The 14,058-nt window shown below is 40.2% G+C and overlaps 1 protein-coding gene across 7 annotated transcripts in view; it reads left to right on the top strand.

The window, feature by feature from the left end:
* The window catches only part of DENND1A (DENN domain containing 1A), a 287,266-nt gene that overhangs the window by 97,311 nt on the left and 175,897 nt on the right, over positions 1–14,058 (top strand). The window contains exon 1 of one of the 7 annotated variants that reach the window (XM_059715738.1): positions 8,626–8,654. The exons of the other annotated variants lie outside the window; for them this stretch is intronic. Within the exon in view, the coding sequence (XP_059571721.1) occupies positions 8,641–8,654 (14 nt within the window). The 5' untranslated portion in view covers positions 8,626–8,640. Of the gene's footprint in view, positions 1–8,625; positions 8,655–14,058 lie in introns of those variants that run through there. 7 annotated transcript variants of the gene reach the window in all.

Below are 14,058 nucleotides of genomic sequence, written 5' to 3'. Positions count from 1 at the left end.
AGTGAGATAATAAGCTCTTTTTTGGGGACGGGGGGAGTCTCTGGTTACTTAAGGTAACACTTGCTGTTTAATGGAAAGTTATGAAACAAAAATAGTAAAAAATAATTATATAAGTCTGACCAGGCTCCTCTGACTAGGGGCCCTGTTGCCAGATCCCTGAGGTTGCACAAATGCCTGGAGAACAGGGAAGGACATACAGAAGGCTATAGCCTGGTGCTTCATGTTCCATCCTTGGCAAAGAAAAAAGAGAGGATACCCCCCACATGGAATAGCTATAGCAGGGGAAGAATTGGGCCCACGGGCCTCATTTACAGTGCCCTTTTTACATGTGAACTCATGAGAGAAGATGTAATATTCAGTTTAATTAACTGACTAGATTTTGCAGCATCTTGTTCAGAAGTTATTGAAAACTATATAAAGCTGTTGAGCATCAAGTCAGCGCCTTTCTTCCCAGGATCACAAAATAACAGTGGGCAATTTTTTTTTTTTTTTTTTAAAAAGCCCAACCAAAAAAACCCCCCATTGCTTCCTATCCCCTTGTTTGCTTGTTGCAAGAATTTCCCATAATCCTTAGACTGTTTTGTCCCTATCACTTCTGGAAAATAATGTAGAAACTTTTTTGCTTTGTTAAAGGAAGCATCACAAAGGGACAGTAGTGTAAGTGAGTGTCTCAGCTAGTTACCTTTTCAGACAACTTATTCCCTCGTAAGAAAACTTTCAGCCTTGACAGGCTCAGATCATTGGAATCCTGGAGTCGTGTTCCTCCTCCTTGCGCCCTTCCATATGGGGGAATATTACACTGCTTCTCCACTTCTCAGTAGCACTTTAGATGATAAATGTGAGTTAATGACTGACTTAATGATAAACCAGTTGCACTAACCTGGAAATTGAGGAAGGAATCGGAATGAGGTCGGGATGTCACTGCAGAATGGCCTCTTCATACCCACATTTGCAAGTTATCTCCTGGCAAGAGGATTGTGATGCTCATTAAAATACAATGAGCGCTGCCTGCGTATAGTGAGCATTCGTTGTTTTAATGAGGGCCTGAGTTGTAATATAGGGCAGGGTTCCTTTCCACTTCAAAGGAGGGAGCTGATTTTTAAATGGCAGATATTGTATATGCAACACCTACAGAGGGGGTGTGCGCTTTAATTTTCATCAAAGGCTACTTTATTGTTAAAAACAAAAACTTGATAGCAAATCATTTGTTGGTATTGAATATAGTTTTGTTTTAGAGAGAGCTTTTGATTTAAGTAATGGCCATTATTGTTAGGATGCTCTGGCACTATGAATGAGTTAGTCTGTAAGGTGCCATGATGCCCTGTCTTCTGCCTATACTAGCACGATTGTCAAAGCATTATTATTATTATTATTATTATTATTATTATTATTATTATTACTACTACTACTACCAGGAAGAGGTTTCCATTTTGGAAGAACTCTTGGCTTTTTTGGGGCCCCACTAACTGGAAATTCGTCATCAGTATAGCTGTTTTCTATTCTTTAAATAAAGATAATTCTGACAAACTTGCTTTTGTTGCTTTTACTTATTTCCATTTTTTCCCTGCTTTTGATAAAGGAGCATTGTTGTCAGAGATGTTTCCACAGCTCTGCTTTTTTATTTTTTTTAGCTTCCCTGTAAGTTAAGCGTAAATTTAGCGTGTTGCTGGGTTTTGTCCATTAGTTAAGACTTATTGACTTTCTTTCTCTCCCCTGAACTCCATCTCCCTTTTCCTCCACCTATTTTTAACTAATCTTGACACTAGTGTGAGTTGGCTCAAATGTTGTTCACCAGGATTATTGATGACTCGAGCTTCTTTTCCACGCAGCCCTGGGAATAATGTTAACTTCTTCACTTAAGACAGCAGAGGGCACATGAGAGCATGAAAATGGCTGATGTCACTCGCAGTTTGGTCTGTTGGTTTGTTTGGGGTCTGAATAATGAAGAGGTGGGTTTTTAAAATCCACTGTGAAATCCTTGTAATTGCTTCTTTGTAGATTTAAGTTTGGACCGAACTGCTCAGCAGCTGCTCTTTTATACATTTTAAATGCAGCTTTCAGTTGGTTCCCAGTCAGCATTCTGGGGGAATTTTTTTTTTTAAATAGGAACTGAATCTCAGGGTCCTCTAGGCTTTTTTTTTTTTTTTTGGTGCTCAATATTTAGGCAGAACTCCACTGACTTCAATGGGAGCTTTCCTTGAGAGAGAGACGACAAGTAAGAATTGATTAAGTGCAGCAGGATTTGACCATAAAAGAGGGCCGGAGGAAACCCACCCAGTCCCAATGAGTTTGCCCAGCTAATGGGCTGACTCCTTGTGTTTCCAGGAATCGACTAGAATGAGACTGCATGTTTTTGGCCTTGCCTAGGGGAGTTATTACTTACACAACTATTTCAGGGTAAATCACAGTTTTCGGTGGCTATCTTCCTTGTTTTCTGTGTACTGGAGGTAAAGAACATTTCTGTTAATGCAGAAACAGGAAACTTTTGCACAAGTTCTGCAAGAATTGTCCTGTTAGGAATGTTCTCTCCGCCTCTGTTCTGGAAGTCGCTAATGGGATGTGCTTGGGCATCCTTGGTTTTCTCCCTCTTGTGGGAAGGCTGCCTTTCTCGGTTTCCTACGCGTTGGGTATCCCTCCAAGGAGAGGAAGAGACTGGAAGGTATCGATCGAATCTTGATTTTTGCTTCCTGCTTATTGTCGTTGTACGGATTGACCTTGCAAATGTTTATTCATTCACTGGTATAATCTCAGTGACAAAAATAATATTCTGCTTGGCTCTTAGCCTCAGTAAAATCATACAACAGAAGGGGACGGTGAAAGAACCAGGCCCAAGGAGTCCTGCAGAGTCTTGAGTGTGTGTTTGTAACCCCAGGGAGGATGTCCTCTGGGCTGAGGACCAACCACTCAGCTTCCCTGTAGTGGTCCAATTCTCCCTTCCTTCCTGATACTGTACTGGGACTGCTTCCTCCGACCTCCAAGTTCTCTTCAGTTGCCCTGCTTCAGGAAACTAAGAAATGAGAAATGATTCAAGTTGTTTTCTCTGCGTTTCTCTGTAACCTTCCTAATTTCCATTTTACCTCTTTTCATTTGTTCCTTTTGGTTGTCTTTGCTCAGGGTTTCCATCTTGGCTCAGGCAGCCTCTTGAACCTTCCCATTAAATTGTGTTGGCTTATTTTTTCTGCTTTCATTTTGTTTAGGAGGATGCATACCTTCTGCTGCGGCATGTCTAAATCACCTTCATGTGGAGTCTGGGATTTCATTTCCTCACTTTTGATGTTAGGTCTCATTCACTAGCTTCTTTTTAAAGTTTAATATCAATCCTAGAGCTAGAGCGTTCTCGCCCAAAGGCTGTTGAATTTAATTATATTATGGTCGCTTACAGCTTAATGGCTCAGTTCTAGAGCATGTACTTCAGCCAAGGCTTGCATGCTAGTTAGAACAGGGTTCTCCAATGTGTTGCACTCAAGGCACCCCTCAGAAAATTTCAGCTCTTAGTTTTCACTTGGTTTTGACCAACAGACTAATTCTTCTGGGGCAAAGAACTTGGATCGCAACAGGTCAGAATGGTTCTAGCACTGGATTCCTATTTGAAATCACTGGGTTTTTCTTGTTTGCACACCTCAGTGCTAACCTTGTGTAGTACCCAGAGGTACACTTGAAAGGATCTCAGGGCACCCCAGGGTGCTGCAACACCCTGGTTGAGAGTCACTGAGTAAGTCCAGGGTCTCTCCTGTGCAGTCTAGAACTTGCTGTTCCAAGAAGCAGTTACTCCGAGTATTAAAATAGACGATCTAATCCTGGCTCAGATGCAGCTAGGTATCCGTTATGACTTAATTGCCTACTTGATCTCCCTCTCCTGTGCTTTCAGTAGTCTTTCCTTGATCAGACAGCTGTATTGTATCCTGTTTACTGGTATGTTGATATTCTCTTAACTGGAGATTGAGGGCAGTGGCACAATATGCTTCCTCCCTCATTCATGGTCATCACAATGCTGAAGAAGTAAGATGAGAGTAAGAAAGAGCCATGCCATTGATGGTAAGGGGATAGTGTGAATTTCCTAGAGATGAGATGTGCGCTTTTTTCATCTCGAGATATCAAGTCTGACTTCTCAGGCTTTGCCATTTGGAACCAGATAGATAGCTAGTTTCATAGAGCAGCCTTGCAAAACCCCAAAGAGGTTTGAGATTGTATTGTAATAATAAATACTTTTTCCTAGCCCCAAACGGTGATCAAGACCAAGGGGTTGTGTTACACAGGTATACATTTTACTTTGAAGATGAAGACAGTACTTGGTCTGAAATTCTGAGTTCAACAGAATTTAATTTTCTGCATATTTCCTTTCCTGCTTAAATTTAATTGCTTAGGCAGTATGCCATAGTGCAGCATTCCTAAGGATAGCTTGCACTGGATGGTTGCATAAGAATCCAGTATTTGTTTTTTGTAAATAGCCTCTCCTGCTAGTCTTGCATTGATGCCAGGTGATTTTTAGTTGCACCTGTTTCTATTAATGTCCCACTAATGAATGCCTGGAGAGACAAAGAGAGACAAATGGTTGGGGTGTTTTGTGTGCAGTGTTGCTTGCCAGAAGAACACAGCGATATTGAAGAAGGGGCCTGGGAATAAGCCATTTTAAGGATATGTAAGGTAAAAAAAAATGTTCTATGAGATAGCAGCCTGCAGGTATTTTGTGTGAAGACTGGAAATAAGTGGTACCTTTTGGTTTGAGGTGCAAGCTAAAGCCTTATAATAGTGTTTAGTATTTTCTGCTCTTTCACTGGATTAAACAAATAAATATTGCCTATGTTGGGTTGTATAAGGTCCTTCTTGTATGAGATGCCTTGCTCTCATAAGGGGACCAGAACTCGCAACTTAAATTGCAAGCGGGGTAGTCTTGGGCTGCTACAAGTTTTTCAGGAGCAGAAAAGAGTATAAGGCAGCACAAAAGTTTCAACTGTTGAGCATACGAGGCTTTGTTCCAAGGACTGTGGCTTTGTTCCAAGGAAACATTTCAACTTTTTATGTGCAGAAATAGTTCTTTAAAAGATGTGGTTTTACTCCAAGCTGTTTTTGTTTGTGCGTCTCTGACTATTGTGTGTTCGAAAATCTGGGGCTCTTAACAGCTTTAGAAGCTGTCTCTGAAATGGTAAAGGAAGAAAAAGTTCATGTTAAGGAATGTAAAAATGCTGATAACTCGTTCTGAAGATTTTTTTTGATGCCCTTTTTCAGCATGTTTTATGATGCAACTAACAAGTTGGTAATTTTTTCAAAAGCCTGCGTTTTTATCTTCTGAAATGTTTCCAGCATTTGATGCAGGAACTGGTTATTAGTTTTTGAAGAATCCTTCATTAAGAGGGCAGTAGCTAGTCAAATGACTTTTTTTTCCCTTCTGATTACTTAATCTTTAAATTAAAATATTTGCTTATGAAATATACTGCATTAAAATGTTTGAGACAAAGTTTAAATGGCAGTTTTAAGTGTATACTAACAACTGTTTAAACTTGCAAGCATTTGGTTGAAAAGGAAATGTAAGGCATAATAAAACAGGATGCTTTTTAATCTTTCTAAAAAAAAATGTTTATTATGTAAAAGAATAGATATACAAAATTAAACTAATAGATGTACATAGGGATTTTCCCTGACCCTGTTTTTAAAATGTAGATTTTTTTCATTGATAACGTACACTTGAAACTTCAAGAAGACATTTCCAATCTAGTACACAAATGGCTAAAAATAATACATTTTAAGCTACCCAAATTTGCTTGAAAATATTTTTCTACTCTTAATATAAAAGGGATATTTATTACAAATTCAAGGTTACAGGTGTAATTTATGAGCTTTATGCTGTTTCAAAGACTGGCTTGGAGGCCAGTTTCTTAGTATTTGTACACTGTGATTTAGTCCATTTATTCAGTCCAGTATTTTCAGCTATAGTTCTTTGTCCAATAACAAGCCAAAATGCATTGAAATGGGTTTGGCTCCTAAGTGTATAAAGATTGTCTTCAAATAATACACAAAATATTATATACCATGGTGCTGTTCATTTTCTTTTTATAAAAGTTTTTTTTCATTTTACTTAAAAGAAAAAATGATAATTTTAATATCTCTGACAGCAGTTTGAGCCTGTCTTCTGTGTATACCCCCTGTATTAAAGACTTTTTCAATCTATTTTCTCATGTTGGCTGTCTTGGTACAATGTTTAAAACACTGTATAATTTGTTTAATATCACTTAGCTCTTGATTTCCTTTGTTTAAATATATTTTCCAGGGAGGTAGCAGACCTCTAGAGTGGTACAGGATATTGGGTCTAGATTCATAAGGCCAGGCACCGGGCCTGTTAGTCTGTTGGTCCATTTTGAAAACTAAACTTAAAAAAAAAACAAAACCAAAAAAAAACCCAACAGAAGTTCATCAAAACTTTCAATAAATGCCCACATGGACGTTTAAGTATGTTGCTTTGTAAACTGCAGGAAATCCAGTAAAGATTTAGTTGAGATTTTTATCACATGTAAACAGCAGAATATCGTTGACATTTCCGGTATTACAAATCATTGTTTTGAATGCCAAATAGGTTTGGAAGGTTTTTGGTAAATGCTGGCCCACTGAGCCAAGGTCCTTTGTTCCTGGGAGACCCAAATTGCCTGTTAACGTTGGTTGTCAAGGCTTCTGAGAAGGGCATCTGCTGATCACCGAAATGTGGGGGATAGGATTATTGTTTTTTACTGCGCTGTAGGTGTGTGGAGTACTGGATGGGGTCCTATGCTCAAAGGAGGGATCTCGGGAGAAATTACTTATTCATTTTCAGTGCTTGAAGTCCATAGAAGATCTTGACTTGATCTTTAAGTAAGAGCTCTCTAGTTCCTGTCTGCAGGTAGCGTTCCAGCTCTCATTCTCAGAAGGCTATTTTTGGAAATGTCTGATTGGTTGGTAGTATGAAATAGCTGTCTACAGTACCTAGTGTGAGATAATTAGATTTGGGGGAAGCTTAATTAAAACTGAAAATAATTCACTTGGCTCTGATCTATTAATTTTTTTTTAAACAAAACAGAAGCTTTGCCAGGTTCGTTTAGGTTGGTGAGTCCCCCAAGTGAAGTTGGTGCCGTTGCGTTATAAGCATGCAGGACCCCAGCTTCAGATGACCTTCTTTGAGATTTTTCTGGTGGTTTTGTATCCAAAGTGAAATGTTCTTCTCAAGTGAAATGCAGAAATGTTTGTGTGGAAACTCCTCTCGGTCGAAATAGTTGAGCTTTGCACCTCTCTTACTTGGAGATGAAAAGAATCAGGTCTGTAATAGTATGTGACAGATGGCAGAAAATGCAACTAACTGAATGCGATTCTGTATGGAGTCATCTGAGGTTTTTGGTGTGATTTTTGTTGTGAATTCCCCTCGCACTCCCCCTTCCCTCTCCTTTTGATTGCAGTCTTTGTCCATTTTTCCTAAGGATAGAATAAGATTTCTGAGTGGGGGCCTCTCTTGTGGTGCAAAGTGAGAATTGTTTTTAATTGAGCAGAAACATGTGGAAGGATCAGGAATATCTCAAGGGATTACAGAAAAATTCCAAATTTGTACTACTTACAGCTTGTGTTTAGAGCAGGGTCTGCTGGGAATAAATGTTAGTTAGTGTGACCTGTGACCTTAAAAACTGTTGACATGGATTTCAGCCAGAAACTAGCCACAGAACTCTTTTGTTAAACTCATTCATAGCTCCTTGAAAACTCTAGTCAGTGAAAGTTGCCAGCGCAAATCTAAGGAAAGCAGAGCTTTTTTTTCCCATGCTTTGGAAACAGTGGCCGCCCCTTAACCAGCAAGACTTCTTTAATAGGACTCCATCGCCTAAACTCAATTGGAATTGACAGCTTCCTGGCTCAGTCTTGCCAACTGGCAGGGCATTGATGCATAGGGGACAAACAGCTTTAGGGACCTGTGTACCACTGTTTGTGTATATGCAGTAGAAACTTAACTCGCTAGATTGTGATACCCCTTAACTCCAAAAAAAATCAACATTCTGTTTAAGTTTGACATGTCTTTCAAGTAGTTTTGAAGAGGAAAATCCTGAGCTGTATCACAGAATATTTGTTTAAAATAATAACAGGGCTGGTCCTGGGATCTCCTGGAGCAGTGATCCTTTAAGGATGCCTGCAGTATGTGCACTGGTTGGTGTTCAGACACCTATGCGTGATTCATGAGCTAAACCAAGAGATTTCAGATAGGAATCCAGGGGTGCCTCCAGTCTGATGAAGGAATCTGGTGAGGTTGAGAACCACCATCCTGCACCTTTCTGCTTTTCACTGACATGGCCCAATGCAACATGTAAGGAAACAGCACTTCATGTTCAGATCGCTTTATCTCTTAGCTATAATACAATAAGTAATTTAACAAATAGTGGTCTGATTTACCCAACATGAAAGGGCCAGAGTCTTTACACGGGGTATTTCTTCACTCAGTTGTTCCATTGAGCTTGCTTTTTTCATCCCTCAGCAGATTCTGTTATAGTTCATCATTTAACCCACTTCAAGGGCTTGTCTCAGCATTCTTGGTTCAGGCTTATCTTAATGTTGGTGAGTAGCTCAACTACTGCATAAACATACCTGTATAAGTGCTAGGTGGAACAGAGCACAAGCTGCCGTCTCTGAGGAGGGGAAATGCTTTGCTTTGGGTAAGCAATGAAATGCTTCATTTCAGCTACTTGCAAAGTATAAGGTTCTACTCATTGTGGGCCAGGGAGTGGACTGGGGATAGATGGAGCTATATAATTAACGTGTCTTCCAGTTGATTACCTGATGAAAACTTTGATTATTAAGGTTGCTAGAAAATGGTTTTATTCTTTTAATGGAACTTTAACTTTATGGTGTTGCCTGTTGAGTTGAAACCTGTGCCCTTGACAAAAAAACCCTTCATGTTAAACCAAGTGAAGGGTTTATTTAAGATTTTTTTTTCAAGATTTAAAATATTAAGGTGTAAACACAGGGCTGAATTGTCCTTTCCATTGTTTTCGGTAGACTTGCAGTAATTCACCCTGGTAGTGGTAATTTACTTGGAGGAAAGAAGGTATGGTGGGGTCACCTTCATTTCCCCTTGGGGGCAGGCCCATTTGTAGTCGAGGAGAACAGGACTTCACAGTAAGTCGCTCCTTGATGGGACGGAAGGGTTTTGCTGTTCCATCTGGAGCCAGTATGTGCTGCCTTCCAGTTCCTGCCAGACATCATGGATTCATAGATGTTAGGGTCAGAAGGGACCTCAGTAGGTCATCAAGTCCGACCCCCTGCATATGCAGGAAAGAGTGCTGGAGTCGGAGGACCTGAGGCAGGTGCTCATCCAATCTCCTCTTGAAGACCCCCCAGGATAGGGGAGAGCACCACCTCCCTTGGAGCCCAGTCCAGATTCTGGTAACCCTTACTGTGAAGAAGTTCTTTCTAATGTCCAACCTAAATCTGCTCTCCATCAATTTGTGGCCATTGTTCCTAGTTACTTCAGGGGGTGCCCTAGTAAATAGAGCATCTCGTATTCCCTGCTGCTGTCCCCCGATTAATTTATAGGCAGCCACAAGATCCCTTCTCAGCCGCCTTTTGCGCAGGCTGAAGAGATCTCTCTCCTCGTAGGGCCTTGCCTGCAGGCCTCTGACATTACGAGTAGCCTCTTCTGGACCCTCAAGATTCTCCACATCCCTCTTGAAGCGCAGTGCCCAGAACTGGACGCAGTACTCCAACTGCCGCCTGGCCAGTGCCGCATAGAGGGGGAGCATCACCTCCCTGGACTTGTTCGTCATGCATCCACTGATGCATGATAAAGTGCGGTTAGCCTTGTTGACGCTCCATCACATTGACAAAGTACGTTCATGTCTTTGGAGTGGTTTGGATTGATTAAATTCTCCAAAAACCTGAACCTATAGGAATAGAACAGTCTGTGGAAATGATCTGATGCTCTTTCTTTAACTAATTTTCTCCTTAAATTCTGATACATCATGCAACCACTGCTTAGATTTTTAGGAGGGATACTCTTAGATTGGCAAGAAAATGGATCGTATCCTTGCCTCCCTTTAGCCAAACAAAAAGCTTATGATTATCTCAGAACATTAAACAGTGACTAGCTTTATGTTGCATGTTTTGAACTAATACTGATATGACTTTCCTTTCATGCAGAATCACATTAAGTGCTGGTAGCTGGATATGTTTAATGGTTGACTGTTAGAATTCTGAAACCTCCCTTTGTTAGCTAATGAAGCTTGGTGGATTTATGGCCTCCATAGCACTTTGCAGTATTTCTTTGCATACATATAAAAATCAGGAAAGCTCTTTCCTGTATCTGTTAACACAGTACATCTTGGAGAAAAATTACCAGATCCCTTTTATATCTCCTGCCCAGCAGCAAATAAAGAGCATTCTACCTCTGTGCTAGGCTGCCGGGAGGGAGCAAACACTAAAAGTTTATGCTGTTTTTCTTCCCCAGGTTGAATGCGTTTCCACCTTGTCCCACTTGACATACACCATTGTTTTCTGGCAGAACAGACGAGCATTTTTCCTCCATATATTAGTGCTAGAATCACATGATGCCCGTGTGGATATTTAGAACATTGTGAGATGTGTGTTTGGGGGAAGTATCCAACTCCAGATTGTTAGGATTGTAGGTTTAATAACTTGCCCTTTTTATTTTGGTTTGCCCAACTTTCTGTCCCGTTTTTAAATAAAGGAGTGCCTTTTTTGTGTAATGGGCACTGCAACCATCAACTGAAAGGCCTAACAAAGGCCAAATTAAACCCTTTTGTCCAAAGAAACTCTGTCTGTTTGTGTGAATATGCAGTTGCTTTTGTAAAGTGAGATATTGAATTTTAGTTCATGCATGTCCTTCTATTTTGAGGATACCTGCTGGGTATTACTAGGCTGAAACATTTGGGCAGTTTACTACTCATTTCCAAACGCTGTGTTTTGCTAGTTTTCTTTGTGTTCAACATACATCAGTCCCAACTAATTGAGGTTTTTTTTTTCCTTTTGATTAAAAAATAAGTTGATCAATATACTGGTGTTAAATGAAAACTTAAAAAAAAATTAAATGTAGACATATTATCACTTGGTTACATTACTGACAATCCAAAGTAATTATTGGAACATTAGTTTTTATTTTGTAAAGCTTTTCTGTGGATCATTCACTCATCCCTCTTGCCAGTAAACAGTGGTTCTGAAGTCTTATATTTGGGTAGGGTTCAAAGCCTGGAACCAAGAGTCAGTCTGAAGGAGTTTAAACCACCTTCTCTCCCTTCGTGCCTAAATAGGAGGCAGGACTCCAAAACTTTTCTCTTATGACATGGAATTGTAATGTAGAGGGGAAAAAAATGGAGAACTACTTGCTCTGAACAGTTCACGTTGCCAGTGAGGGTACAAGGTAGGATCGATTGGCTGAGCGTGACTTGTAATGGTGAGAGGATCGCCCGCTGCTCAGGCTGCTAGCCTGGGTGCTAGTTTCAGTTCCCTGTTCCGCAGCAGACTTGCCGGTGGGTAATCTGCATGAGCCCAGATCTTCACAGTAGTCAGAGGTTTCATTCCTGTGAAACTGGGGAGTGTTAAAAGGATCAGGGCCTTATTGTCTGAGTCTCTGTTCTCTGTGCATAAGATGTGGGCATTAGATCCCCCCCGTCTCTCGGAGATGGTGAAGAAAAAAGGTATTAGAGATTTTGAGGCACTGAAATTCTAATGGGGAGCCTTAGAGAGAAGACATACTGACCCCTGCGTTGTAAAAAATAATTAAGCTTGCTGTATTTAAATCTGGGTTTCAGCAAAGTGCTCTGACACAATGTGTGTTGCTTTGGACTTTTCTCCTTTCAACACTTCTAAGTGCACGATTCATCGAGCTACAAACAGGTGGAATTCCGACTGATAAAAGATCAGAATGCTCTGTCTCATTTAGCATCTTATTCTCTGTCCTTTGCACAAGCATTTCGCATCACGCAGCATATTATGTAGCAGAAGGTGGAAAAGGTCAAGATACACTAAATATTAGGATGCACAGTCAGTCAAATTCTGAGTAACTCAGTGACTTAATCTCCTTGATTTGTCAAGAGGTCTAGTGCAGCTTACTCTGAATTGTGCGTTACTGCATGAATGACAACTATGGAAAACAATAGTCTGAACAAAAGGAGTTGATGGACTCCAAATGGTTGCTGTGCCAGGAGACATTTCTGTTGGCGGTTTAGGATTTGAAGGACTTGTTCTCATAATAAATTGTAGCTCCGCTTTGCACACAATACTTAACAGCCAATGAATGGTAAAAGGGGAAGGAATAAAGTACACAAATATATTGAAAATGCAGGCGATAAAGCACAGAAGCTGTTGATGGAGTTGGCAGTTACACTCCTACTCCAGAGGCAGGTTTAGAACGGGAAAGTTGGCTGCTTAATATATTTTGTGTACTCTTGCTGAACAGAAAGAACATATTTGATGTAACTTAGCCCAGATGTCAGAAATGTGCAGTCTCATGGCCATTATTTATCTTCAGTGCTTTTATCCCAATAAGCTGAGTCAAACAGACTTTTGGGGCGGGTTTTACATTGTTGTTAGTATTAAAGGGTAGCGTTACGCTTGGCCCACTTGAGACTGTGTGGGATACGGTAAGTGATTTTTATCCATGTGCATTAACCTGGTTACATGCAATCTAGAGGTTTTCTGTTAGAAAATATTATGCATGCTGGGCTGAGGCAGAACATTTTCTAGTTTTGAAGAGGTTTTTTTTTCACTTCTGGGACTTTAAATTGGCAGGTCTGAGTTTAAGGTACTTGTCTCCAAAGTCGCACAAAGTCTGAACAAAGGAGAAGCTTTGGCTTGTATGCCTCTACAACTAAAAGTAATATTTTCATATTTTATAGCTTTTTATAAGCTCATCTCCCTTCTCTGTGTTGATGCTCATTTTTAGAAAGTTAGACTTCCATGTTGAAAATTCATTTTGAGAGGAGGGGAAGTAAATTCATGCTGAAACTAGTTTTGCCTACAGAGAGAGAGATTTCTGTTTCTGGATTAGTGTATTAAACTGGTTTTCTCATAAGGCAGGTTTGCCAGCAGTACCAAGCACGCACAGCCCCTTAAAACAAGATATCCCAAACCCCTCCCCCTCTTCTGCTGTCAACCTCCACATGTTAGATATGCACAGAAATCACCAAAGATTGATGCAACCAAAAATCCTGATCTAGTCTTCCAACTGCTACATGGGGATTTAATTCTGTGGGATAAATTAGCTCCACTAATAAAACAGATATCAGGGAAGGGGAGTGTCTTTCATCTCTTTTGCTTTAAAACCAATTCTGCTTTTAAAATATTAGAGAATTTGTTGAAGGAATCATTTGGTCTCCTCAAAAACCAGGGTTGGTGACAACCAGATGTTAAAAGATTAGTCAGTCTGGGCCTGATGCATTCACATAGTCCCTGAGTCCCTGTGCTTGCTAAAACTCATAAGAAAAATGGGTAGCATGTCCAACCAGTAGCTTCAGTGCATACTTAATGGAAGATTCAGAGCAAAAAAAACCTATGCAACTGCTACAGAATAAATTGAATCTAGGGACCCTTTGACCATGTAATCTTGGAATAAAATGGGACATGGTACAAAAAAGACGGTGATGGGAATGCTATGCCTATCCCACCAGAAGATCTTTTGTGCATTAGACGAAACCGTATGTCCAGAGTCGGAATTAGATACAACAAGGGTTGGAGATGTAGCGGTTTCCTGTTTCCTTTCCTTGTATATTATGGAGCTGTCCAAAGTGTAGAGCTTCTGGGAAAAAGTTACTTAATAAACTAATTTAAATATAGAGAATGTCTCTTGGTCCTGCCAAAGTTGTGTAATGTTAAAAGATGAAACCTTGTGTTTTTTTGTACAGAAATGCTAACTATTCCAAATTATAGTAAGAGCAAAACAACTGATATGTTAATCAGAATTCCCTGCCCTTCCCATGATCAGAAAACTGATCCTGTGGATCCTATGCATGGCACCACTTGAAAAGCATAGGACAAGGGCTCTAGCAGCGCGATGCACTGGACTGGCAAGGACCTTCTGGGTCACTGAGTCCAGTCCCTTGCAGT

The sequence above is a fragment of the Alligator mississippiensis genome, chromosome 12, assembly GCF_030867095.1.
Source record: "Alligator mississippiensis isolate rAllMis1 chromosome 12, rAllMis1, whole genome shotgun sequence".
Taxonomy (NCBI): domain Eukaryota; kingdom Metazoa; phylum Chordata; order Crocodylia; family Alligatoridae; genus Alligator; species Alligator mississippiensis.
The sequence above is the reverse complement of the archived record's forward strand: the minus strand, read 5'-3'. Positions and strand labels throughout refer to the sequence as shown.